General features: G+C 45.8%; 1 protein-coding gene and 1 long non-coding RNA gene across 2 annotated transcripts; one reads left to right on the plus strand and one right to left on the minus strand.

Moving 5' to 3' along the window:
• Positions 1 to 104: 104 nt before the first annotated feature.
• Positions 105 to 14,555, minus strand: LOC108506301. Its single transcript, XR_001877747.1, has 7 exons — positions 14,424 to 14,555; positions 8,643 to 8,777; positions 5,002 to 5,131; positions 4,809 to 4,892; positions 4,186 to 4,335; positions 2,471 to 2,546; positions 105 to 849 (listed from the first exon to the last, which is right to left on the minus strand). It is a non-coding gene; the product is annotated as an uncharacterized LOC108506301 (long non-coding RNA).
• Positions 14,556 to 20,042: 5,487 nt separating this feature from the next.
• Positions 20,043 to 22,014, plus strand: NPBWR2 (neuropeptides B/W receptor 2). Its single transcript, XM_017833161.1, has one exon. It carries the CDS (start codon positions 20,451 to 20,453, stop codon positions 21,447 to 21,449), a length of 999 nt encoding a protein of 332 aa, XP_017688650.1. The 5' UTR covers positions 20,043 to 20,450; the 3' UTR covers positions 21,450 to 22,014.
• The last annotated feature ends 2,129 nt before the right edge of the window (positions 22,015 to 24,143 follow it).

Raw genomic sequence — 24,143 nt, forward strand, 5'->3', positions numbered from 1 at the left:
CACTTTAAATTGACATGTTGACTACAAAAATCCACTGCTCATCTCATCAAAGGCTGATCTAATAGTGCCAATTACTCCAGTAATGGAGATCCTCACAGGGATGAGTGGATTAGTAGAAAAGGGAAGTAGAGGTGGGAGAGACAAAGTGACAGGATTAAGATGGATGGGTCCTCTCATATGCAAGGAGGCACAGGAAGAAGTGGAATCTGGGAAGACAGCATTGTTTTAAATCAGGATATCTGCTGTACATGGCAAGACAAGACATGACACATTCCTCATCTTGTCGACAGGAGGGATTCGACCCACTTGTCTCCAGCTGTGGAAATGTGATGCAGAGTCTGGTCCTCACTCATCTGGTAAGTGACAGAGCTGATCTGAGCTCAGCCTGGAATCCTGTGGATTGACAGCATGGACTTGTACAAGATGTAACTTGAATGCCTGTAACAAGCCCGATATCCACTGACAGCCAGTGGCAGGGCAGGCTTGTTCATCCTTCCCGCTCTTCAGGTATTGCTCTGGTAAAATGCGCTCTCTAGTGTGGGCAAAGCAGCAAAGATGGAAGGTTCTGAGTGCCCCAAAAAGCCATCAGCCCATTCCTTCCACAGCCCTGCTGCTCAGGACCACCAGTTCTGCACAGAGCAGGCAGCGAGCTCGTCACCACTGGCACTGCTCGTGGTTTTGAACCGGGAGCTGTGGATCACCATCAAGCTTCAAGCATTTTCTAGTGTCAAGTGCTTCACATAGTCCCCTCCAGATTCTGGTTCCAAGTCAGTTCAGCAGTAGGTTTGGGGAGTGTTTAGATCAACAGTCTCACCATCCTGCAGTGGAGGTTTGTGGCCTCTCTCCGACCTACAACACAGTAAAAAAAAAAAAAAAGATCTGCTAAGGTCACAATGAAAAACCCAGTGCTAAGCTTTCTTTAAACTCTCTTACCTCATAATTTTGATTGTGAAATGCTATTTAGGAAGACCAAGACTGATCAAAAGCAGGACATTTCTGTAGGTTTTTGTAAAAGTGGGGGTTTTTTGAAGGTTTAAGATGGGGAGATTTTCACTGAAGTAATTTTTCTCTTACAATTTTTTCAGCATCCTATTATTTTGAGTTTCCGCTTTTATCTCCTGCCAACCTTTACCTGTCCAGAGCAAATAGTTTCCCTGACAGCTTCCATCTCTATGTGCCATTTCCTGAGCATTACCTGCATGAAGCCTCGGGTGCTCACTGAGGAAAACTCACTTCTTTATATTCTTTGCAGAACCAGGGAAGGTCTTGCTTGCTCAGCTGGGCACTGAGATAGTTTGCTACTCAAACCTACTCTGTGTGGCATCACTGATGTATTTTTGACTGAAAGAAATCTGTTTGTTTTCTGCTCTTAAATAAAGAGTGAGCGGCTCCGTGAGCAACACGAAGGCGCAGGAAACACAATCAGCCTGTTACTCAAACACCATTTCTGAAGGGATTGTGCTCTGCTTTTTAGAGAAGATTAAGAGCTCAATTACAGTAGAGGAAGAGTCTTTCATTAAATCACACATAGAACATAATAAGGACAAATTATAAAGCTCTTCAGAAGCAAATCTGTGTCAGACTGCTGGGTAAGGAGGCCTTTCATGGGGAGCATCAGTTGTTTCTCCTGCCCTTCTGAAGAAATGAGTCCCACACACCTCATCTAACCACATTTTTAAGGAAAGCACATAACCAGATACCTATGGGGCATATGAACCTGGAGATGAGGGATTCAATTCTTTTTTTCCCCCCAAGCATTTTAAGGCACTTCATGGCAGAGCTCAAAGGGGACAACAAGGAGTTACAGGGCTGTCCAGAATCCTGCACCTGGGAAAGGGTGAGTCCAAGTTTAGTCACAGATTTGTCATTGCTTGATTTCGTTCTGTTGTTATTCTCTTCTCCTGAAATAAATTATGGTTAATTAAAGGCAGTTAGCTAATTGGATTGTAAGCAGGTGCTAGTAGAAAAAACACATCATTCCCCTTTGAAACCCCAGAGATTCATTGAATTTCTCTTGGAAAAGACATCCCAAAAGCTCCTAATCTATTGATAAAAACAGTCACCTGAAAGGAAAAAAAAGCAACATTTTTTGGGAGGTTTCACAACAGCAACCCCCATCAAGCATTAGGATTGTCATTAACACACCAGAAAACCCTTCAAAGGCTCAAAAACCTTTCTTGAGAAGCAGTGCCAGAATGCACAAAGCTGAAAAATGATCCATGAAGGCCTCACATTTCCATCAAGGGCAGGATGAGATGAGTAGGAGAGCATGACTGGGGGTCTTCAAAAGCCAGACCTTAGAGCAGAGAAGGGATTAAATCCTGATATCCCTCCGATTATCCAGAAGTGGATCAAGCCATGTGAGAGAGCTCAGAAAGCAACAGTGCTTGTGACAAAACAGCAGCATGTAAACAGAGGGAGGAAGAGAAGATACAGCTGAATACATCCTAATGCTCATCTTCGGACTGACCTGATGTCATTGGTGCAGTGAGTCACAGACATCTCCAAACGTGGGTGGCAGAACTGAAAAGTCCACTGATAAGCAACTGAAATAATTAAGAGCATAAAAGAGTGAGAATAGGGATTAGGACCTGGAGAAAAAAGAACATAAAAAGGCTAGGCATCATGTAATACTGTGCATAATGAGAGTAAAATAGATGTTGCTACTCATTATATATCAAAATAATCATAGAATACTTTGGGTTGGAAGGGACCTTTAAAGGTCACCAGGAATGACATTCAAAAGAAACAGAAAAACAATATATTAACTGAGAAACCTATATTGAAAACAACGTATGATTAGAGCCAAAACAGCAACATCTTATCTTTGATCTGAAGATTTATCAATAACCAATGCTGTCTGGCACTAAGGGAAACACTAAAATAAAATCCCTCTGATCAGATTCTCCCATGCTGTGCTATCAGACATCTCCCTGCTCCTGCAGAAACATTGGACTTTGGTATGTGACCCCAGTGTGGCAGCACCACGTGTGAAACACCACCTCAGAAAAGTGCATCACTTCTACCCAATAAGTCAGTTTTTACCTGATCACTAAACTTCTCTGGAAAGCACTGGGTGCAGGATAAACCCAGACAGAAAAGGGATGTCTCTGTGGAAAAGTGGGCTGGGTTAACTTCTCATGAGGTCATTAACTGCTGGTTTCATTAGGCTGCCTACAAACAAACCTTAATTGCCTAGTGGTTACTGCATGGTGAAAAGCCATTTTGGTTTGTTAATGTTCTCACCTGCCAATGAAATTATTTTTAAAATGCCTTGTAAAGTTTTTCCCTTCTCAAAGAAGGTGTGATAGACTGGTGTGTGAAAATAACTCTCCTATAAAAGAAGTGTACTTCTTTTTTTCCCCCAACCATTCCATAAAAGCCCCCACTCACTTAAGAGCTTTTTATATAATTTCAAATATTCGCTACATGGCCAATTATTAAAAGAGCCCTGAACCTGTGGTTCAGTTAATGACCATCTCCTGCATATTTTGTTACATGTTTTTTCCTTCCACAAATGCATCACCATGCACAAAGTCACATGTGTTGGAGGTCAAAAAAGTCTTGCAGAGATACTGGAAACCTCCTGTGAAGACCCAATTTAGGGAGAACTTGAGCTATTTTCTGGTTCTGAGGGTGAAGATGCTCAGGATCTTCCATTTTGTCCCTGAATCCTGCTCTGGAAAGACTAGAGCTCAACAGAGAGCTGTGGGAATGATTTATATTGCACTGAGAGGAGCCAAGGTCATGCAAGGGTCTTTCATCAGGAGCAAACAGCAGCCTGGAGGATGGGGTAGACTGAATCCATACCACCAAATGCCCATCCTTCACCTTAATGCAAAGCTGCCACAGCTGCCCCCAGAGTTGCCATGTATCACTTTTTATATTCCTCCTGTTGTGTATATTTTTGAGCAGCTGTAATATGTGGCTTTTCATGGTGATCCAGTGGGAAACAGCCATTTGCCTGCTGTGATATCCACTAATAACTAATACCAACACCTCATTCCCTTTGGTTTTGTTTGGGGGTTTTTTGCCTATTTGTTTGTTGGGGGGTTTTGTTTGGGGTTTTATGGTTTTGTTTGTTTTGGTTTGGGGGTTTGTTTGTTTGAGTTTGTTTTTTTTTATAAATGACTGGTGAAGTTGAAACTGCCAAACTCAAAAGAATGTAAACCAGGCTTGACTCACCAGCAATTACTTCTGATTGGGTTTAGCAGCGTTAGACCATTTTCAGGTTTTGCTTTACACCATCAGCCTGCCTGGGCTCTGTGTGCTCAACATTTCACAAAGGGAGAAGCCAATTGATGCTGCACTGAGCTCCCTTTCAAACAGCAAAACCTGCGTCAGCATGACAGAAAAGCAGGAAAAAAATTAATACAATATTCATCAGTTAGAGCAGAGCAAGAGTCCCACCATCTGCCCCTCTGCTGTTATTAATTTTGTACATTTACAGACAAACCTGGGTCTAATGCTACCATCTCTCCTTTCAGTCCCTGATGTTATTTGCCACCCTCCAGCTTTGATACGAACTGATCTAACTCATTGCTGTCCATTTGGAGCAGAGGGGAAAGGCATCACCGGGTTCTACATGGACAAACATTCCCTTTGGATACCCCCCTCTGTCACCAGACTCTGGTACAAACATAGCATGACTTGATCCTCCTAGTTAAAGGCATGATGTTAATTGGCACACATTTGTCCCTTGGACTTTCCAGCACAGCAAATGTCAGTGCTCATAATCCCTGCTCTGCAGTCCCTGCTCTGGCACCAAAACATCTGAACCCCCCAGTACATCTCTAATTGGCACCTACCTGTGGAGAGCTATGGGGGGAGAACCTACCCCCAGCAACCACACAGAAAAACAAAACACTTGACATTGGTAGTCTGGGTCAGAGCTGAAACAAGAGAGAAGGTATTTTAATGCAGATTAAAGAGGGTTTTTTAATGCTGAGTTCATTCTCCGAGAAAACAAACCTAATGAAAGCTTTCAGTCTCCCCACCTACCACGGACATGTATTGCCGAGGTTGCTCCTGGGTTATGACTGATTTTTGTTAGTCGGTTTGGGACTCTAATATCCCTCCTGGTTAAGGTGCAGAGATGATATTTCAGAGCCAGACAAGCTCAGCACAGCTCCTGCAACACACAGAATTTCCAGATGCAGATATTCAGGCCATGCAAACTGATACTTTTTCATCCCAGCGCAAAGGTAACTATTAGGACGTCACCAATGTACTACACGCTTCTCAGAGCTGCCCCTTCTGCCCAGCCCTCCCAAATCCTTTCACAGACTTTGCTCCCAAGCAGTTATTGATGGCGTTCAGTAGCACGTGGAATTTCATCCTGGTTTTCCTTCATCTTCTCCTCCCGAGCTGTCTCCAGTCACGGTGTGTGGGCACTGACAGCGCAGCATTAACGCGTCACCTCGTTGACGCCGAGGTGCCTGTCACAACTTTTCATCAAAAGCAGGGAACAGATGATTCTCACCGGGTCCCACACAGCCCCGTGGGGACCTTGCGTGGCTGCAGCTCTGGCACCAGCCCTGGTGCACAGGTGACACTCAGCCAGGGGCACCCAAGGGATGAGGTGGCCCGAGCACCACGAGGCTTCCACAAGTAACGCAGCCACCCTACAGCACAAAGCTGGAGGAGCTGGGACTCTCCTGGGGGAAACAGCAGCAACGTTAAGCTCTGTTGGAGTTCAGCAGCACCTGCATCTTCCATGCTTTTGTATGGTTTTATCTGCTTTTTAGCAAACCATTGAAGAAGCAAACCAAAACCTCACTGGAAAATATTTGAATAATACTTAGCTCTTGGTGAGACAAAGATATATATGTTTCTCTGCATCACACGACAACCCCAGTTCCTGAGGAGTGGGAAATAAATTTATCTCCTTGAAACAGCCTCTTGCAACTACCCAATGCAGCTCCAAAGGGAGCAGAGCTCAGGGAGAGAAGCACTGCACTGAATCCTCCTTGATCGCTCTTCCCAGTGCCTTGTGCTGCTCAGGGAGTGGCAGGTTGTAATGACAGGGAATTTGCAGCAGCCTGAAGCACCCAAGCAAGCACCAGTCACTCTCCAAAATGGCCCTTCAAGAGCTGATTGCAAAATCTGGGATTTTTTTTAAAAAAAGTTATGCCAAAAATGTCAAGTAACTCTTCATCTGCAGAAAAAGAGCCAAACTCACTCTGGAATAATAAGGATGAGCTGAAAACACCCCAAGTATTTTAACCCCTTTGGTGTTTAGACATTTCAACCACTTTCCTAAAGGAAGGATGCATTAAAGATGCATGGGGGCAAGGCAAAGGAGGTGATAAGTCTTTGAACACCCCTGGCTCAGGAGATGCTTCTCTATGTTGGCAGCGTTTCATCCTCATGCCAGGCTGGAACATCTGCTCCCGGTCACCTTCGGACACAGGGCAGGGACAGACCGTGTTGTTCATCACGCTCAGTTCACCACCTGGGATAACATATTCACATCCCATTGCCATTTACGTAGGAATTTCAGGGGACACACAGAAGGAGCCACCCATTCACAGGGAAAAGCATTAATTTGCACAGCCCAAATCCCCACGACGCTGCAGACTGCAGCAACCGAGACTCTGCATTTACACTTCGGCCTGTGTGCCTTATTTTTTCCCCCTCTGTAAAGTCCCCCCAGGTCCCTCCATGCTCAAATTCCCAAGATAATTAAAAGCAGCATTAGGAACAGGGATGGGCAATGCAAAGGATTCCAAGGCACAGCAGAATTTCTCTTCTCAGAGCTGACATTTCCAGCCAAGGTGAGAGGAAAAGCCGACATGAAAGAGGTGTGAAATCAAAGCAGTAATCAAATTTAGGTATAATGAGAGAAGCTGGAGAGGTTTTCAGTGTTCAGAACAAGATTAGCAGCTCCAGGCACAGGAGGAACGCGGCCTTTTCCACCCTGTAACAACTCCGCGATGCAAATTGCATTTCGAATCCCTCTGCCCAGCTCTGGGACCCATTCAGCTGCCAACGTGGTGCTGAATTTTTAAAGCAAAGTGGAGGCTGGTTGGAGAGATGGTTTGTAAATAAATATCAAGGAAGACAGCCTGGAAGCACCAGCCAGAGCAAAGACCAGCAGAGCCTGGCCCTGGGGTGCAGCACAGCCACCCAACACATGCCTGAAACTCCAAGAAATTAATGCATTTGCCACTTGTTTTCCTCCCACAGGAGATATAGAAGGTGCTTTATGGAATCCCTGCCTCCTCCAGGCTGTTTCAGCATGCAGAAGAGCACAAGGATGAAGATTACACCATCTACTGCAGCTGCTTCCAATTCCTGCCTCAAATCTCTCCGAAACCTGTCACTACTGAGCCTTCCCAGAGCCCCAGCTTCGCTTGGTCCTTGCAAGATTTCAATGCTGAGGAGCATGAAGGAAGATGAAGGAGCTTGTAGAGACCAGAGATGCAATTGCTGCCTCAGGTGCATTTCACTGCCCAAGTTAGTGCCTCTAAAACCATTAAAATCAACCCCTTTGACAGCATTAAGCCAACATGAGAACATCAAAGTCTGTAAATGGTTGGAAGAGTCATTTCTTAATATTTCTCTCCCAGTCTCCCATTTCGTGCTGCTGTTGCAGGGGCTTATCCCATCACCCAGCAGCTGCAGCAAGTCCTGGCAATCAGCTTCAGATGGATTTTTAGCGCTGAGCAAATACGAGGCAATTTTACTCAGTCCCCAGTGAAAGAGATTTCAGCTAAATCAGATAACTTCTGTGTTCTGAGGCTGGCCACTAACTGCTTCCAGATCCCCAAGTCTGGATGTCAAACTGCTGTAATTTCATTATGAAGTGGAGCTGATGGTGTCACCCAAGTGCTGGCTTTGGGGTAGAAGGTGAACATGCCCCAAGGCACAGCTCCTACAGCAAGAGGGGGGACTACAGCAGGAACAGCCCCAGACCTGCCAGCTTCCCTCATCTCCTGCAAATAGTTCCTCAGCAAACTGCAAACCCTTCCTTTTCTCTCTGCAAAAGGAGCATTTCAAATCTCCAGTTGCCCTCAGATTCAGCCCTGCCTCCGAAGAGGATGGAGACACAGCAGGAAGAGGAGGGATTAATAAGTACTGAGTGGGATGGGAACAACAAGGATCTGGCTGTGTTCACTGTCCATCACATCCAGCACATTTACAGCCCAGGGGGCTGGGATGGCCCAGCAGAAGGACAGCCGCTGTCAGAACACCTCATCACGCTGCTGAGGCCCTGGGCAGCCAAACAGGCACTATGACAATTAAACCAGGCCAAGTATTGATTCCCCAATCTTTGTCTCCTTCCTCTGCCACCCAATCAGCTCTTTTCTAGAAAATTTGTGTGCATGGAAAGCTCCCTTCCAGAAAGTCAATCTGCATATAAGGCAGGTTTGTTTGATCCTCAGAACTTGCTGGTATTTCCTTCATCTCTTATCTCACCAATAAACAGGAGATAACACACACAACAGGGGATTGAAAACTGAAAAAGACTCAAAGAAGGGTTTGGGTTGGAAGAGACCTTAAAGATCATCTTGTTCCAACCCCCTGCCATGGGCAGGGACACCTTTCACCAGACCAGCTTGCTCCAAGCCCTGTCCAACCTGGCCTTGAACACTTCCAGGGACAGAAGCAACAAAAGCAGTGAAAAGCCATTTACTTACATTCCATCTACTCCAACAGCTGACACAGTAGCAGAGATGAGGTGCAGGCAATCTTCCCATAAATATTATTCCCACCTGGATCCCCTTCTTTAATACGTCTGCTCCTTCCTCTGCCCTCCATCCATGTCTGCTGGGCTAGAAAACATATTTGTAGAAGGGAAGAAACTACAACAAACAGCTCAGCCATTGGTCCTATAGTATAACGAGCAATAAATGAGTTACTTTGCTTCTCTCACACATCACTGCTGCAGGGTGATAATACCATTTATCATACCTGAATGATAAGTGCCCATTGAGAAGGGAAAAGCATCCATTCATTCCTAAGCCCTGCAAGTCTTTTACTCAGAAGAAATTGGAGGAACAAAGGTCTACAGCCTCAGCAGGATGATGGACAATGCCTCATCCTCCATCCCTCTGGGCCAGGGAAGGATTGCTGGGCATATTGTCTAAATAAATAACAATAAGGCCATGAAGCAGGAATGAAAACTCCCTAGAAAAGTTTTAACTGAGCAATCCCAAACATTAAAAGTTACTCCAAAATATCGGTCAGTTAAATTACTTTAATTTTATATACAAAGTTATTCTGTCTCACAATAATTGGGATCTATATAATTGCATTTCCAAGCACTAAATTCAGACCAGCCATGAAGACCACAAGAGGCAGGAGAAGAAAAAAAAAACCACCAACAGAGATTTTTAAGGAGACAGAAATTGAAGGCTGAGTTTTTCCCATTATAGACAGTTTCATAAATTATCACCTGCCAGCTCCTTGCCTTCGCTTGTGAGGCCATCGCTGAATACTGAGGCTAGAAGTAGAAAAAGGCTCAAATATCTGAATTAAAGGACAGCATAATGACAAGAGCTGCCTTATAAAAGCAAGATATGATGGACAGCAGGAACAGCTGAAGCCAACAGAGACGAGTCCAGGAACTATTCATGCTTCAAAGATTTCTGACAAAACCCCCAATAATCCAAAAGCAGCATTTTGTCTGGCAGAGCTGATTGTAACCATGTGCATGTACTTCAGTCACTGACAGCAAATGAAGATTTGCTTGGAGCTCCTTTGGTCCACTACTGCTTTCTTCTTTCCGTCCAGAAAATGTAATTACATCTACTCTTTGGGAAAAAATTACTTCTTTGAGTGGTTCATGGCAAAGAGTTTGTTCCCATACCCACTTGTAATCAGTCACCAAGAGAAATATTTTCTCAGAAGATCTCTTCAAAATTTTGGAGTTATTTTAACATAAATAACTTGGTTATTTTGTTCCAAACGATAAGGGAATTCAATTTGGCTCTGCTAGCTTTAAAAGAAGCATTTCTTCCTAGTCTTTCAGAGAGAGGAACAAAATGCTTTGTTGCAGAAAAATGAAGGGAGGGAGAAGTTTCTTTCCCCCTGAGCTGCACAGTACCAAGAGGCAACAAAAAAACATCAAATATCCAATTCTTGTAGTTTAAGGGAAAACTTTGAGGATCTGAACTGTGGGAAAGACAGAGTGGGAGAAACAGGGGATCTGCTGGGGTTTTTTTTTTGGGTGGGGAGAGATTAGAGAAATACCACAGTGTTCAAGCAAAATCAGTGAGAATTCCAGACTCCATCCCTCAGAGAACAAATGCATCGATTTGACCCAAACGCCTTTCAAATTCAAGTGAGTCAGAGGTGTTTCCCCAAGCTCTGCTGAGCCATCAGGTACAAACCAAACCACAGTCTGGGACCAGGGCAGCAGATCCCTGGCACAGGGCAGGGATGCCCCCCTGGGAAGCTGCCTGCATCACCCATGGGATTTGCTAGATCTGCTTCTACAGCCCAAAGCACCCAAAAAGCTCCACATTAAAGTCTTCAGTTTGGGATTTCACTTCTCCATCTGTCTGTTGTCACTTGGCAGCTGCTTCACGTCAACACCCTTCTGACGGGCACAAAGTTTCTCCTGATTTCCAGCCTAAACAGAAAGCTATTTCCATTCATTCTTCTGCAAATACTGGGAGTTTGTGCCTAATTTGCTCTTTCTCTCCCTGGTGTGCATTTGTACAACTAAAGGTATCAAAGCCATGAGCATTTCATTTTTAAATTATGCCATTTTTGCAAATTATCTTCTTCCCAGATCGTTGCATGGATGTGGTGCTGATTCAGCACTCAGAGCCTTGGCACCACGAAGTCCGAAGTTTTCCTGATGACCTCCCACGGCTTTGTATCAAGCCCCTGCAGAGAAAATACAGCAAAGAAATTCCAAACAGAGCCCCTAGAAAAGATAATAAAATGCCACATGCCTGTGTCGCTGCAGGGAAGGATCAGCTTCCCTGTTTAGTGGTGCTTATTAAATCATTACAAACAATTAAAGCAGCAGAGGAGAGGAAGGCAGTGTTATCATTTCCAGCTCTCCAGTCTGACTCTGCTCCCCAGCAAGAATTTCATAAAGCACGGATCTCTCAGCAGAAGTCCCTCAGCAATAGATTTCCTACTCATGGAATACAGCAGGCAGACACCTTGGCTTTCCTGGACAGAAAGGGAGAATTCGCCTCGATGTTTTTCTGTCATACAGCTGTGAAGTCAAATCCCCCTCCCTGACCTACCGAGAGAGTCCTGCAGGGGTTTCCCATGTTTCTGTGGGATGACAACTCTGGAGATGCACAGAGAGACTCGTGTGAGCATAAGGGACCCCCACAAGAGCAGACCTCTGTTCAGGCTCCATCTCTGCTCACAAACAGGATCCAGAAGAAAATCTGCTGTTATTGCGTTTTCCCAGAACAGGTAATTTCCAGCACATTTTTCTCTTGAGCTGTTCTGCCTTCCACAAAAGCAGAGTGCTTGGGATCACTTTGGAGCCGAGCAAATAGCTCCATCACAGATAGGAGCACCAGGAAACAGAGCAACACCTAACAGCCGAGACAATCCAAAACCAATTATCAGCCCATCCCCACATCTCCTGGACTCAAGAGAGTCAAGAGAGTTAGAAAAGCCAACTGTTTTCTAAGAACCGGCTGTGCAGTGGAAAGGTGAGTGACAGGCACAACCAACCCCAACACAATCGCCCCTCGGCAGGGGAAGGAGCAGGAGAAATCCAGCAGACAGGGTGGGAAAGGCTCTGTTACCGACAAGGATGCAGCTCCATTGGTGTTCACTCACTGTTTGGGTTGCTCTTACATTAACATTGCGTCTCACACACCACAACTGTGTTTTCCCTCCCTGCAGCCACACGAAAAAGACCCACTGATCTCTCACCTTTTTCTCACCTCTCTCTGCCTGAAATGACTTTTCCCTTATGTAATGGGCAAAACAGAGCTTGTTTTCATGCTGGAAATGAGTCCATAAACTCTTTGTCCAGTTTGACATTACAAACCCATTACTGAGGTGCCCCAGGGCAGTAAGGAAGGGAAAAACTGAGAACTGAGACTGGAACATCAGCCATGGGTACGTGATGGGCAGCATCATATTCTGCCTCTCTCATGGATGTTTTATTTTCCAGCCCAGAAAATTCCCTGTCCTTTCCAGGGCTGCAGAAAAATGCTGTCTGCCTCACACAATGAGGAGTAAGCCAAGCAGGAGTGCTACAGAGCTGCACTGGGAAAACAGGGGAGATGCTAATACACCCAAAAACTCTTATTGCAGAGTAAGGAGTTCGTCACATCCTCCCCGTAAATTAGGATGTGATGGAGAATTGATTGCCAAGTAACCTGCAGAGACACACAGCTACTCTGCAGTTTTCTAGGACTCACTGAGCGACACAAAAAGGTTATTGATGCAACTGGGGAGTGCTTCTGTATAACATGTGCTCCTGTACCTCCTGACATTCCAGCCAGGGAAACAATTTACTGAACATTTACAAGAAGAAAGAAATTGTTACTACAAAAAAAAACTAACCCAACAAAAAAACCAACCAAACAAACAAACGAGAAAAAAAAACAAAGCCAAAACCCTCCCCAAACCAAAACAAAACCAAAAAAACCCCACAAACCAACTTCCTGGCAAGGAGCCTCAGGAAGAGTTTGTAGAATTTGGTGAAAACAGGCCATTTACAAGGAATTTTTCCTCTGTTTTCAAGTGGAATTGAGAAGCAGGTGGAGATGGAGAGGGCTCAGAGCCTGAGTGTGCTCTGTGCCCAACACAAAACATCTCCTGTTTGGTCAGTGCTGGTCTGAAATCACTGACCTGGCAGGAGGCCCTGCATGGCCCCAGGAGTTCTATGCTTTGGAAATTATTCCCTGTGGAAAACCCAGAGATACATCTTTATTTCTTTTATCTTCCTGCTCCTCCTCCACGAGCATCCAAAACTTCTCTATAGCGTGGCTGTCTGTAAATAAATTTGTATCAATAGGATTTCTGATGGGGGATCTTATTCACCCAGCAAGCTGTGAAAGCCTCACTCAGTGACCTGGCAGCTTCAATCCCCAGGGAATTAAGTTCTGGGGTTTTGCTTTGGGGCCCAAATTAAATTTTAAAGAGAGAAGAGCCAGGTTTTACTGTCTGTTGCTGCTCTTTGGGCTATTTCAGGTGCACACACCGAATCCAGTCCCTCCCTCACTTGCTCAGAGCCAAACATCCCCACTATGTCCATGACCAAGGGGTGCAGATAAGGAGAGAGAACCAGACCATTACATCCAGTAATCCCTTCCCTTTTCCTTTCATCTTCTGCTTTATAAATTATTTTTATGAGTTCTATAGCACACCATTTCCTGCTCAGTTCACCACATTTATCCAACTTACATTTTCTCTGTCACACTGGCACATCCAACAAGGCTCATGCTCCTAAAGCTGAGTTTTCATTAGCACATATTCAGCCACAAGAATTACAATGACCTATTTAAGTAGGTCAGGCCAGTATTAATGGCAAAAGTGAGCTGATTGCAGTCCAAAGCCAGAGAGTCCAGTCTTACTAAGCTCAAACCAGGTCTCCTGCTTCTCTTTTTGCCTTATAACAATTTCTGGTAACCCTTGCACTCCACAATGTTTGTTGGCCTGAAGAGTGTTGGAGAAAGGTGCTAGCTCTGTATAATTGAACTCGAAAATGTGCCAGAAGACAGATTTCATGTGTTTTGTTGGGGTTTTTTTTCTACAATGAACACTGTAGAAAATATTAGAACATTTTTCTCAAACATGATACTAAGGTGAAGATGAGTCATTTCACTGTCATAACAGGGGAGGGAGGGGAAACCAGAGTGAAAAAAGGAGCAAATTCATTCAGCAGCAATTTGCACTTCATAACCCTCCACTGATTAGGCTTTTAGGCCAGAGGAGGTCTGCTACTTAAGCAGAGAGGCAAAACATTGAGCTGTTGCTTAGATATTGGAATATATTGCACAGAGTCTGCTCCCTGGCAAGCGTCTGTGAAGGGCTCCGGGCTGGTTTTCCAAGGATGCATTATAGCCCTGTTGCAATGCTGTTGTTTGCAAAGACTCAAAGATTTTCAAAACAGGTCAAGGGATGACAGAAAGGGTGACTTTTCTGAAATAACAGTTCAGATGGCTTTAAAGAAGTCGAGGTGACAACTCCTATCACCTGGAAGTGGCAGATACCAAGGGCTCTTAGAAGCTGTGTAACAACCAGATTAATAGCAACTAAATAATGTATATTCCTGCATGGAATGCCGATGGATTGCAGCACTATTTGCCCTGCACAGCCCTCATCTGCCAACAGCACAGCACGAGAAAGGACAGGGAAGAAGAGATCTCTACCTGCTGACTCACATCCATTCCCAATCCACCCAATTTGGGCAACAAATATCCTTTTATTTCTGTTTTACTCCCATCCTTTTAAACTAGCATTCCTCCTCATTTCTTGCTTCTTACCTCTGAAATCCAACAACTGTGCTGAAGACTCCCCTTGCAGACACATCTGATAAAGGCAACCAGCAGGAAAACAGGTCCTTTAGTCAGATCCAGTGGTCATGGATAGCTTCGGGAGTTCACAGCATTCCAAGAGAGCTACTGAAAGGAAGCAATTAGAGTACCCTGGAGTACTGCAGCTCAAGGTCCCATCACATACAATGCTTTTTCCTCACAGGCACAGGTCCCACAGTCAGATTACACAAAAGCTGTGACTCACATGGGCTGATGGAAGAAGCCTGAGATAGGGAACAACAAAAGCTTCAAGCCCAGAAGACAAGCTGATCCATAGATTGATCCAGCAGATTAGCTTCCCCTTCTTCCAGATAGTTAAGGAGGATGAGGCAGCAGCATCTCCGGTGGAGTCAGGGCCATCACAGGACACGTGGGATGGTTTTTGCCCACTGCTCATGGCAGCATCGAAAAAAGGGGAGCCCCAGGCCACTGCCCCAAGCCCCACAGACCCTGCAAAGGAGATGGAGCAGCACAGAAAAAGGGGACAGACCCCTTCCAGAAACCTTCCTCTCCCAAAGAGCTCTGCTTTGGACGGACTGGACTGGCACAAGGCAGCAAACCAACCGAAGCACAGACTTGTTTCCAGCCCTGGGAAAAAGCAGGAAAAAATGCTGGAGAATAAAAGCATCCTGTAAAGGAAGTAGATTTTAATTTCTGTTTTAAGGCTGTTTGAAGCCAGACCAACAGGGGGTGGGGGAGGAAATGAGGGTGTTTAAATCAGTGTTCTGCCTGCACTCTAAATTCTCACAGATACATATTAATTGCAGCAAGACTGGTACTGTGTCCTTGCTCACATGGTCATGAGTACACTGCCAGAGCTCTATTAATTAACACACCTCTGGGTGCATGGCCTCCTGCTGGGAGCCAGGCAGATTCCTGCAATGCCACTCACCCTCTATGGCTGGGTGACACTTCTGGGTGGCACCACAGGGCTGGGAGATGTTTGGTAGAAGAGCCAGATTCTCCAAAAGCTGCTGGGGATGAGAACTGACCCATTGCTGGAGCCTCACAGCCTCCTTCCTGGCTTGTGGGGAGCAATCATCTTCAGCCACCCACCACCTCCTGGTGCTGCAGTATTTATTCCCTATCACATCTGGTCTGAGGAAATTGTTAACAGGGCATTTATCTCGATTGCTCCCCTGCAGAGACAGACAGGGCAGTTATTGATATGTACTTTCCCTGACAAAAACGGGCCATTTATAAGACTCATTACTACGATTTTCCTTAAATCACCTCCAGTACCACTTTGCCTTCACTGCAGCTTGTGATGGGTTGGATGTGTCACCGGTCCCTGGATCCATAGCAATTATTACCATTCAAAGGCACTTTCTGCACCACAATTTACCAGTTCGCTGATGGAGACATCTGCCCTCCACTCACCCCCCAGAAAAATCAGCACCTATACCCTTTGTTGGATCCCAGGGGTGTCCCACAAGGGGAGCACCATCACCTGTCTAAGCCAGCCTGGCTCAGTATAGCTGGGAAGGGTTAGGAAGCAGCAGGACACGAGCCAGCTTGTGGCAAAGGCAGAAGCACCCAGCACAGGGGAGATGGATAAGCTCAGGTTTCTCCTTTCCAGTTCACCCCAGCACTCACCAACTGCTCCTTTGCTGAGTGAGCAGCACACCAAGGAGGAGCAGGTGCTGCCTGGGGGTGCAGTGACCAACTTCTCCACATTTCCAAGCTTGCATCAGAGCAGCTCAAGGAGAGCCAGTCCCGAGGAAGAGGCTACAGCACAGTGAATATTATCCTATAACAAGTAACCTGACCAGGCACACTGGCTTTCCTCAACAGAAGCCATTGCAGACTGTTGGACATAATCGGTTCTGGATATTTTTGCAGGTTCTGTTGTGACAGGACAAGGGGGGGAGTGGCTTTAAACAGAAGGAGGATGGGTTTGAGTTAGATATAAGAAAGAAGTTTTTACAATTAGGGTGATAAGGCAGTGGCAGAGGTTACCAATAGAGGTGGTAGATGCCCCATCCCTGGGAACACTCAAGATCAGGCTGGATAGGGTTCTGAGCAATCTGTTCTAGCTGACTATGTCCCTGCACATTGCAGGGCAGTTGGACTAGATGACCTTTAAAGCTCCCTTTCAACCCAAACTATTCCTTGATTCTATTATTAACCTGCAGTGCTTTTGAAAAGCCTGAACACCTCATACAAATAAATCACCTTAATAACCAACGACTGCAAGACAGTCAGACGAGAACATTTTGTTTTGGTAAACAGGGTATTGATTGTGTATCTGTGTCCTTGAGATGAACTTGACTCTTCAATAGCAGCAGGAGCCCAACAAAACAGGTTCTCCATAACTCCAAAATGGTGGATTGCCTTTGCCTGGAGTGAGCAGCACGACAGGTTTATGAAGGCAATAAAGCACCATTGATTTAGCATTGGCGGGGATTTCCCCCTCCCTAAAACACCACCTTTTCTTTGCACAGTTAACTCGAGCTGCACAGTGTGAACGTGGCTTTCAAGAGGCAAAGTTCATCTCCATGGCATGGATTTGGCAGGAATAGAAACTTTGTCCCTGTTGCATGAGCTGGCAATGGAGCTGCTGGCATAAGAGTAGGTCCCAGCAGCTCAGAGGGAAAACACTGCTCATGTCCTTTGTAACAGCATCTTCAAACCAGTGCTTGATTTTCAAGGTTTCATAGCACCATAATATTTATAATCAAGTGGAAGGGATGCCCAGTCAGAGAAAACACAATGAATCAAACATCCTCTCAGCCTTCCCTCCAAGCACTCCCCATCTCACTAATACACACGATGCGCCTTTGTTGTGCACAGCCACTGGCTCTTGGTCGGACCCAGAGCCACACAGGGGAAAGATTTTTCTCTGTTGGTGGAAGGGCTCCTGCTGCAAAGCAATTTCCCACATGAATTCAGATCTGTTGGCAATCGTCCTCCCCAAAGCAAGCGAGTTTTACAGAAGAACTACACAAAGAGCACAGCTCAGAAAGCAGGTGCCAGGAATTTGTTTGGGGGATATAAAAAGCAAAAGCCCCTCTACCCACACCAGGCAATGAGATTTAATTAGTCGCCATCTCATCTCTGGCAGGTTATTTTAATCATGCACATCCTAACCAAGGCACGGAGAGCATGTTCACTACGGATAATGAGGAGTGAGGCGCAAGGCAGAGGGTAAAGCACAAGGGAATGTCAGCGGCAATGCAGTCCCTGCATCCTTCCCCAGCCCATCACAACAGTCCCTAAAACAGACAGCACCTGGGCACACCACCACTGGACGGGGCAGCGTGTTGCCAATTCCAAGATAATATAGTTTGGTGAGTGAAAGGACGGCTTTTAAGCTATCCCAGAGATGTGCTTTGTGCTGAAAACCAGAAAGCCTAAACGGAAGGATTGTGGATGCAAAATACTTTCAAACCCTTTTGTCCTGGGGAATAGTTACAGATCACCAAATGTAACATCACATTCTCCTGAATTTCTCTGCCTTGGTGTACTTTCTTCTCTGAAAAAGACAACAGCAATTCCTGGAAACTGCCTTCTCCCTGCAGACCTATCAATACCTTGCTTCATTTACAACTACTTACAGCTTTACCAAAATAGGCAAGAAGACGGCTCCAGGGGTGTTTCATGTGAAGAAATATCATCCATAGCATTCTTATGCATCTTTTGGGCAATATAATTTCTATTTCATTTTCCTTAAGCCTAATGTCTGGTCAGATTTTGGCCAAGATAAGGAAAATATCTGGAAGAGTGGTACAGTGGGCATAAAAAAAATTCCATCTGCTGAAAAAGTCAGTTATACCCATAGTTTTAAGAAATTACCTCCAAGTGCAATGAAGTGTTTTACTCCCCCCCCCCCAGTTACTGGTGCACAATAATCTTGTCAGAAGAGTGTAAATATCTACAGGAGAGGAGCAAAGTCAAACACAGCTCTTGGCTACACAGCTCAGATCAAAAAGCTGACCCGTTTGGTTACATGCACACAGCCAGGCATGGCAGCAACGGATGGCTGCATTTTCCCTTGCCTTGTCTTGGAATGAAGGCCAGGCAACATTTAAAGGGCTAAAGGAGAATCAAGAGACCCTTGATTTCCTTTTTCTTCTTGTTCTAGGGACATGAAGGTAAAGTGATCTTACACTGTTGCTGGTTTTGCTCTTAGCCTGAGGTGCATTTCTGTCAAGCTTCACAGGACTCCTGCATCTCCTGATGCACATCTGAAGGATTTTGCTTCATTTCCAAAGCTGCACCAGAGACCCAGCTGGGGAAAAAAATCAGCCAAACTCCCCCAGAGCAGCTGAAACCAGCACAGATCTGGCAAGGTCTGTTTATTTGTTCATTTTGCGAGCTGTAATGTTGCTTACTCTCCTCCCACTCCCTCTGGGGCATCTTCCTTTGTTAAAACCAGCCACTGTTCCCTATTGAAGCATTTTAACCCCCAGTTTCCCACCGTTTCACATATCCCTCATTCAGCCAGCCCTGGGTGCTGTCCGTGTCCCTCCAGATCTCCCTTATTCCTGAAGGGAACAGCCCGGAGCATCAGCTGCTCACCAGCACCTACCTTATTTACTATTTAAATAACCCTGCAGAAAGAAAACCTTTTTTTTTTTGCCCCCCTTCCCCGGTTTGAGCAAGTGCTAATTGTTCAGACATGCAACGCACACACACAGAGGCATCATGGTGATATGATTGCAAAGCCCGGTAACGTCAGCATCCCAGAGACCCTCCTCCGACTCGGATTAGAGAGAAGAGGCTCACCAGCACAAGCAGCAGGTACTGGAGGAGGCAGCGGAGCCACTCACCAGGTAAGAGACACTTCAGCCCTCCTTCCCCAGCGCTGGCGGTCCCGTCCTGCACTTGATTGCTGTGCAACAACAAAATGCAAGAGAAGGGAAGCACTTCTCTTTGCAGAGCCTGGGGACCAGTTGCCAAACCTTTGATCTTCATGGGGGTAGGGGAGTCGGTGCTTGCTCATTCCCAGCAGAGGAATTCTTGGAAGAAAGGGTCAGGCGTTAGTGATGGATGTGGCAACTGCTACTGATGTGGAGATTCTCGCTGTGACTCGGAAGGGGATTCGCTTTCAGAGTACTTTTCTCCCTCTTCCCTGATTAATCCTGAACTTCTGAGATTTACAGGTTTGTCTGTCCATCTGTGCCAAGTTTGGTGTGCTGCCAGTGGTTTTGCACTGGGGATGGTCTTCACAGTGAATAAGATCATAGCCCACCCTTGCTTAGAGCATTACTTTGACTGCAGCTTAAGCCCCTTTAACCCTTAGTTTTGGAAATGCCCCCTGAACTATTTTTCCTCCTCCTTCTTTTGCTAGGGGACCCTGGGAGTGGGGGAATAGCAATGTCAGAAACTTCTTCATTGTTTGTGAAATCTCAGTCAATGAAGAGCCTGAACTCCGACACCAAGGCAGGCACTAATTAACAACTGCAACACTTCTGCTCCTGCACGGAAAGCAAGTGCTGTGCCAGTGGAACAGCGGCCGTCCCTCAAGTCCTCCAAAGGCTGTGAACAGCCAGACAGGAACAAAGCTCCCCCTCTGCCTCCCTGTTCCTGCCAGCCCCAGAAGAACACTCTCAGCAGACAGCTGAACTGGAGCCACTCAACTATCCCAGAAGAGAAAAGGCAAAGTTCACCATAATGCCCTCAGAAAGAAGAGTTCCTTGACTTACACAGAGAATTATAATTCTCTTGTTTCCTTGGTTCATGGAGCCTTATGTGCCTTTCAAGCACTATCCCCTCCCTCATCACTTCAAAATCTAACTTCTCCAACATGGGGGGACAGGAGGGATAAGTTAGCTGGTCCATGTTGCCTCACAACCCACCTTTGAAAATAACCTGTGTCTACATGAGATAGTGGCTGCTTCTCCTAGGGGAAAGAAAAAACCTAAAATCAAACCACAAAAAAACCTCTCAACAACGACAAAAACCCCATCCCTTCTTTCTTGCAGGCTAGCAAGGCTTTCAGTAACATCTGAGGGTGGTCTGTGACCAACAGGCATGGGAAACAGCTCTTTTTGGGATGATCTGAACAGCACCTGCAGCAAGGCAGGCAACAGCTGCTACCTGGACAGCAGCATGAGGTTCAACTTCTCCTTCCAAGAGCAGGCAGCTGATTTCTATGTTGTCCTCCCTGTGATTTACTCCGTGATCTGTGCTGTGGGGCTCACAGGCAACACTGCTGTCATCTATGTGATCCTCAAGGCCCCCAAGATGAAGACTGTGACAAACATGTTCATCCTGAACCTTGCTATAGCCGACGACTTGTTCACACTTGTCTTGCCCATTAATATTGCGGAACACCTGCTCCGCTACTGGCCCTTTGGAGAGGTCCTCTGCAAGATCATCTTGTCCATAGACCACTACAATATCTTCTCCAGCATTTATTTCCTAACAGTGATGAGCATAGACAGGTATCTAGTGGTACTGGCTACAGTCAGGTCCAAGAGGATGCCCCATCGTACGTACCGAGCAGCCAGGATTGTCAGCCTCTGCATCTGGATCCTGGTCACCATCATAGTTCTCCCTTTCATCATCTTTGCCAACGTCTACACCGATGACCTGGAGATAAAGAGTTGTGGTCTCAATTTCCCCAAGCCTGAAAGGTTTTGGTTCAAAGCCAGCAGGATCTATACCCTCATCCTTGGCTTTGCCATTCCAGTATCCACCATCTGCATCCTCTACACCATGATGCTCTACAAGCTAAGGAACATGCACTTGAACTCTAACGCTAGAGCCCTGGACAAAGCCAAGAAGAAAGTCACTATTATGGTCTTCATAGTCCTGGCTGTGTTCCTCTTCTGTTGGACCCCCTTCCACTTGGCCACCATCGTGGCTTTGACCACCGACTTGCCCCAGACCTCCGTGGTCATTGGTATATCCTACTTCATCACCAGCCTGAGCTATGCTAACTCGTGCTTGAACCCTTTCCTGTACGCTTTCCTGGACGACAGTTTTCGGAAAAGTTTCCGGAAGCTGCTGGAATGCAGAACTTCTTGAACAGTGGCTTGGGGATCACAGATCCTTGCCCTCCCAGGGCTTTGCAGGGGCAGCTTCACAGACTGAAGGGGTGGCCAATGAATGCACAATGTCCGTTCTGGCGTTTACAAAGTGTTGTGTGTGTCTGTTTATAATGCTCATCATCCACAGTTTGTCCTGCTCCCTTGCAGCTCTTATTTCCCCTCTTTGCTCCTCCCAGCTCCTCAGAGTTGCATTTCTGTATTCTTATTTTTAATTACACACCCTGAGTTATTAAGGACAGAAAACTTCCTTTCAGAGGTGCATTTCTACCACATAGTGGTCCTTTATTGCCATCTGCTGTACAGCACCGACAGGCTGCAGAGCAGTTTTCAGAATAATGCAATGCTCAGTTCTTTATTTCCATGTTATTAGGAGTGTTTCATGGGGCAGAGCTAATGAGCACTTCCAATGAAATATCAATAAAATGGACAGAGGGTGAGTATTTGGAAGAAAAAAAAGAAACCGTTCTCATGTCCATGAAACACATGTGCCTATGTGTTATAGCTTTGTTTTTGATTTTGGGGGTTGTCCATCTTCACCCCACCCCAAACTCCCTCTTTCCTGGACTGTTAACACAGGATAAATTTAGACCCCAAATTCCCTCTTTCCTGGACTGTTAACACAGGATAAATTTAGACCCCAAATTCCCTCTTTCCTGGACTGTTAACACAGGATAAATTTAAAACAAAAGGAAGATTTGTGTCTCAAAAATAGGGTTAAACAACACACCATACAAATACTATGACAAGTGTGGGAATTTGTGTTAGAAATTATTTTTAACTAATTGTTCCTGTTAAGTGTCAAATATATATTTACTTAAGAGTGATTAATGAAATAAACCTCATGGGGAAAAAGAGTCTGGTCCTTCTTTCACAAGAGAAAATTTACACTACTTGTGCCATATCTTTGCTATATATATATGTTGCATTTTACCTACTGCAAAGTAAAATAGGGTAGATTTGTAACAAAATTAAGGTGTTTATAAGCAATAAGAAAAACCTCTAGCAAGCACTGCACATAAAGTTTCTTCTTTAGCAGATAAACAGTTCGAATACTTGAACAGAACCAGGACTTAAAAAGAACAGTCTGAAGATCAGAAACACCATATTTAAAGCTTGGAAAGCTCACTCTCACACCCCTTAGCCCTGCAAAGTATATAAACTACTGGTTTTAGGAAGGCTGCCTCAGCTAAAACTTTTCTCTCAAGCTTTCTCCAAATACACAGGTAACAAGCTGGGCTCTTACCTGTCAAAATTCCACCAGGAAAGCATGGGACAGGTAAAACAAAAGAGGAGTGGGCTGCAGGTCTCAGTTTAAATGGTCTCCTGGGGCAATGAGAGAGGGTGTGGGAGGAGATCCCAGGTGAGGCTGCTCAGGGCAATTCAGTTGGGTCAGTGCCCTCAGCATCCCAACCTGATAACCCTCGATACATCGTGATGGCAATTGCCTTTTTTCCCTTTTAGAAAACTGAAAGAGATATGTTGCCTTCTCCATATTAGAGGTGTTAATTTTGGAAGAACAGTGAAGCGGAACACATTTTTCCAGGTGAAACTTCTCCAGGAATTTTGCTTTAGCACGGTTGCCACCTGCTGGCAATGGGGCTTCCCAGGTGGAAAAACCTCTCTGAGTGTAGAATATTAACTCAGATAGTGCCACCTCACACACAAGTTGCCTGGTTAGCTGAAAGGTCACTGTTCATTGGCACTAGGTCTGTAGGAAAGGCAATATAATTTATTAGGTTGAAAACCTAATATATTTCGTTAGATGGAAAGGACCTTTCGAGTGTAAGTCACCCACTTTCAGACCTGACAGTGTCATTGCTGGACCTTTCCCCACTAAATCACAAATCATGACTGTCACAGATTCACAGTGCAGCTCAGGCAGGGTCACCTAGAGCAAAGTTCCCAGAACCACGTCCAATTGGGTTTGAATGTCTCCAAGGATGGAGATGCCACAACTTCTTCAAGCAACCTGTTCCCATACTTCACCACTCTCACAGTAAATTTATTTCTTAGGCTTAAATGGAGTTTTCCATATTTCAGTTTCTGCCTCCTGTTCTGTCACCGGACATCACCGAGCAGTGTCTGGTTCCCTCTTCTCTCCATCCTTTATCAGGCACTTCCAGGCACTGCTTATATCCCCTGGGACTTCTCTCCCCAAAGATGAACAGCATATGCTTACAGCAGCATCCTGCCTTCATCCGTGATTTTCTCCATGTAGAATACATAAGACACGAGTGTCGGCTCCTCTTTGCCCTTGTAGTGTGCAAGGCTGCAAGGGGAGAAGCATTTGCATCGGCCAAGGTCTCCTGCCGTGCTCAGGAAGGGCTCTGGCTCCCAGGAGAGCCCCAAGGTGTCCGGAGTGTCAGCCAGCGGAGCGTCCAACACGCTGTATTTCAGAGCAGCGGCACTAAGCGGCACTCTCTGCTTTCAGCTCAGCATCGCAGCATCTCCCGCAGCTGCTCAGCCTCACACAGCCCGGCACTCTGCTTCTGCGGGGGGACTGGCGAAGTCGGGGTGCCCACGCCCAGGCAGACCCTCAGAGCACGGCACCCGAGGCCAGGCTGCTTCGGCTCCTTCTGGGAGAGCAGAAAAAGCCTTCGAGGAGACTCTTCCCCCACACACAGGGAAACCCTGCATGACAACTCATTCCTTTGAATTTCCTCCCGCTGCT

The sequence above is a fragment of the Lepidothrix coronata genome, unplaced genomic scaffold (assembly GCF_001604755.1).
Source record: "Lepidothrix coronata isolate B3197 unplaced genomic scaffold, Lepidothrix_coronata-1.0 Scaffold212, whole genome shotgun sequence".
NCBI lineage: Eukaryota > Metazoa > Chordata > Aves > Passeriformes > Pipridae > Lepidothrix > Lepidothrix coronata.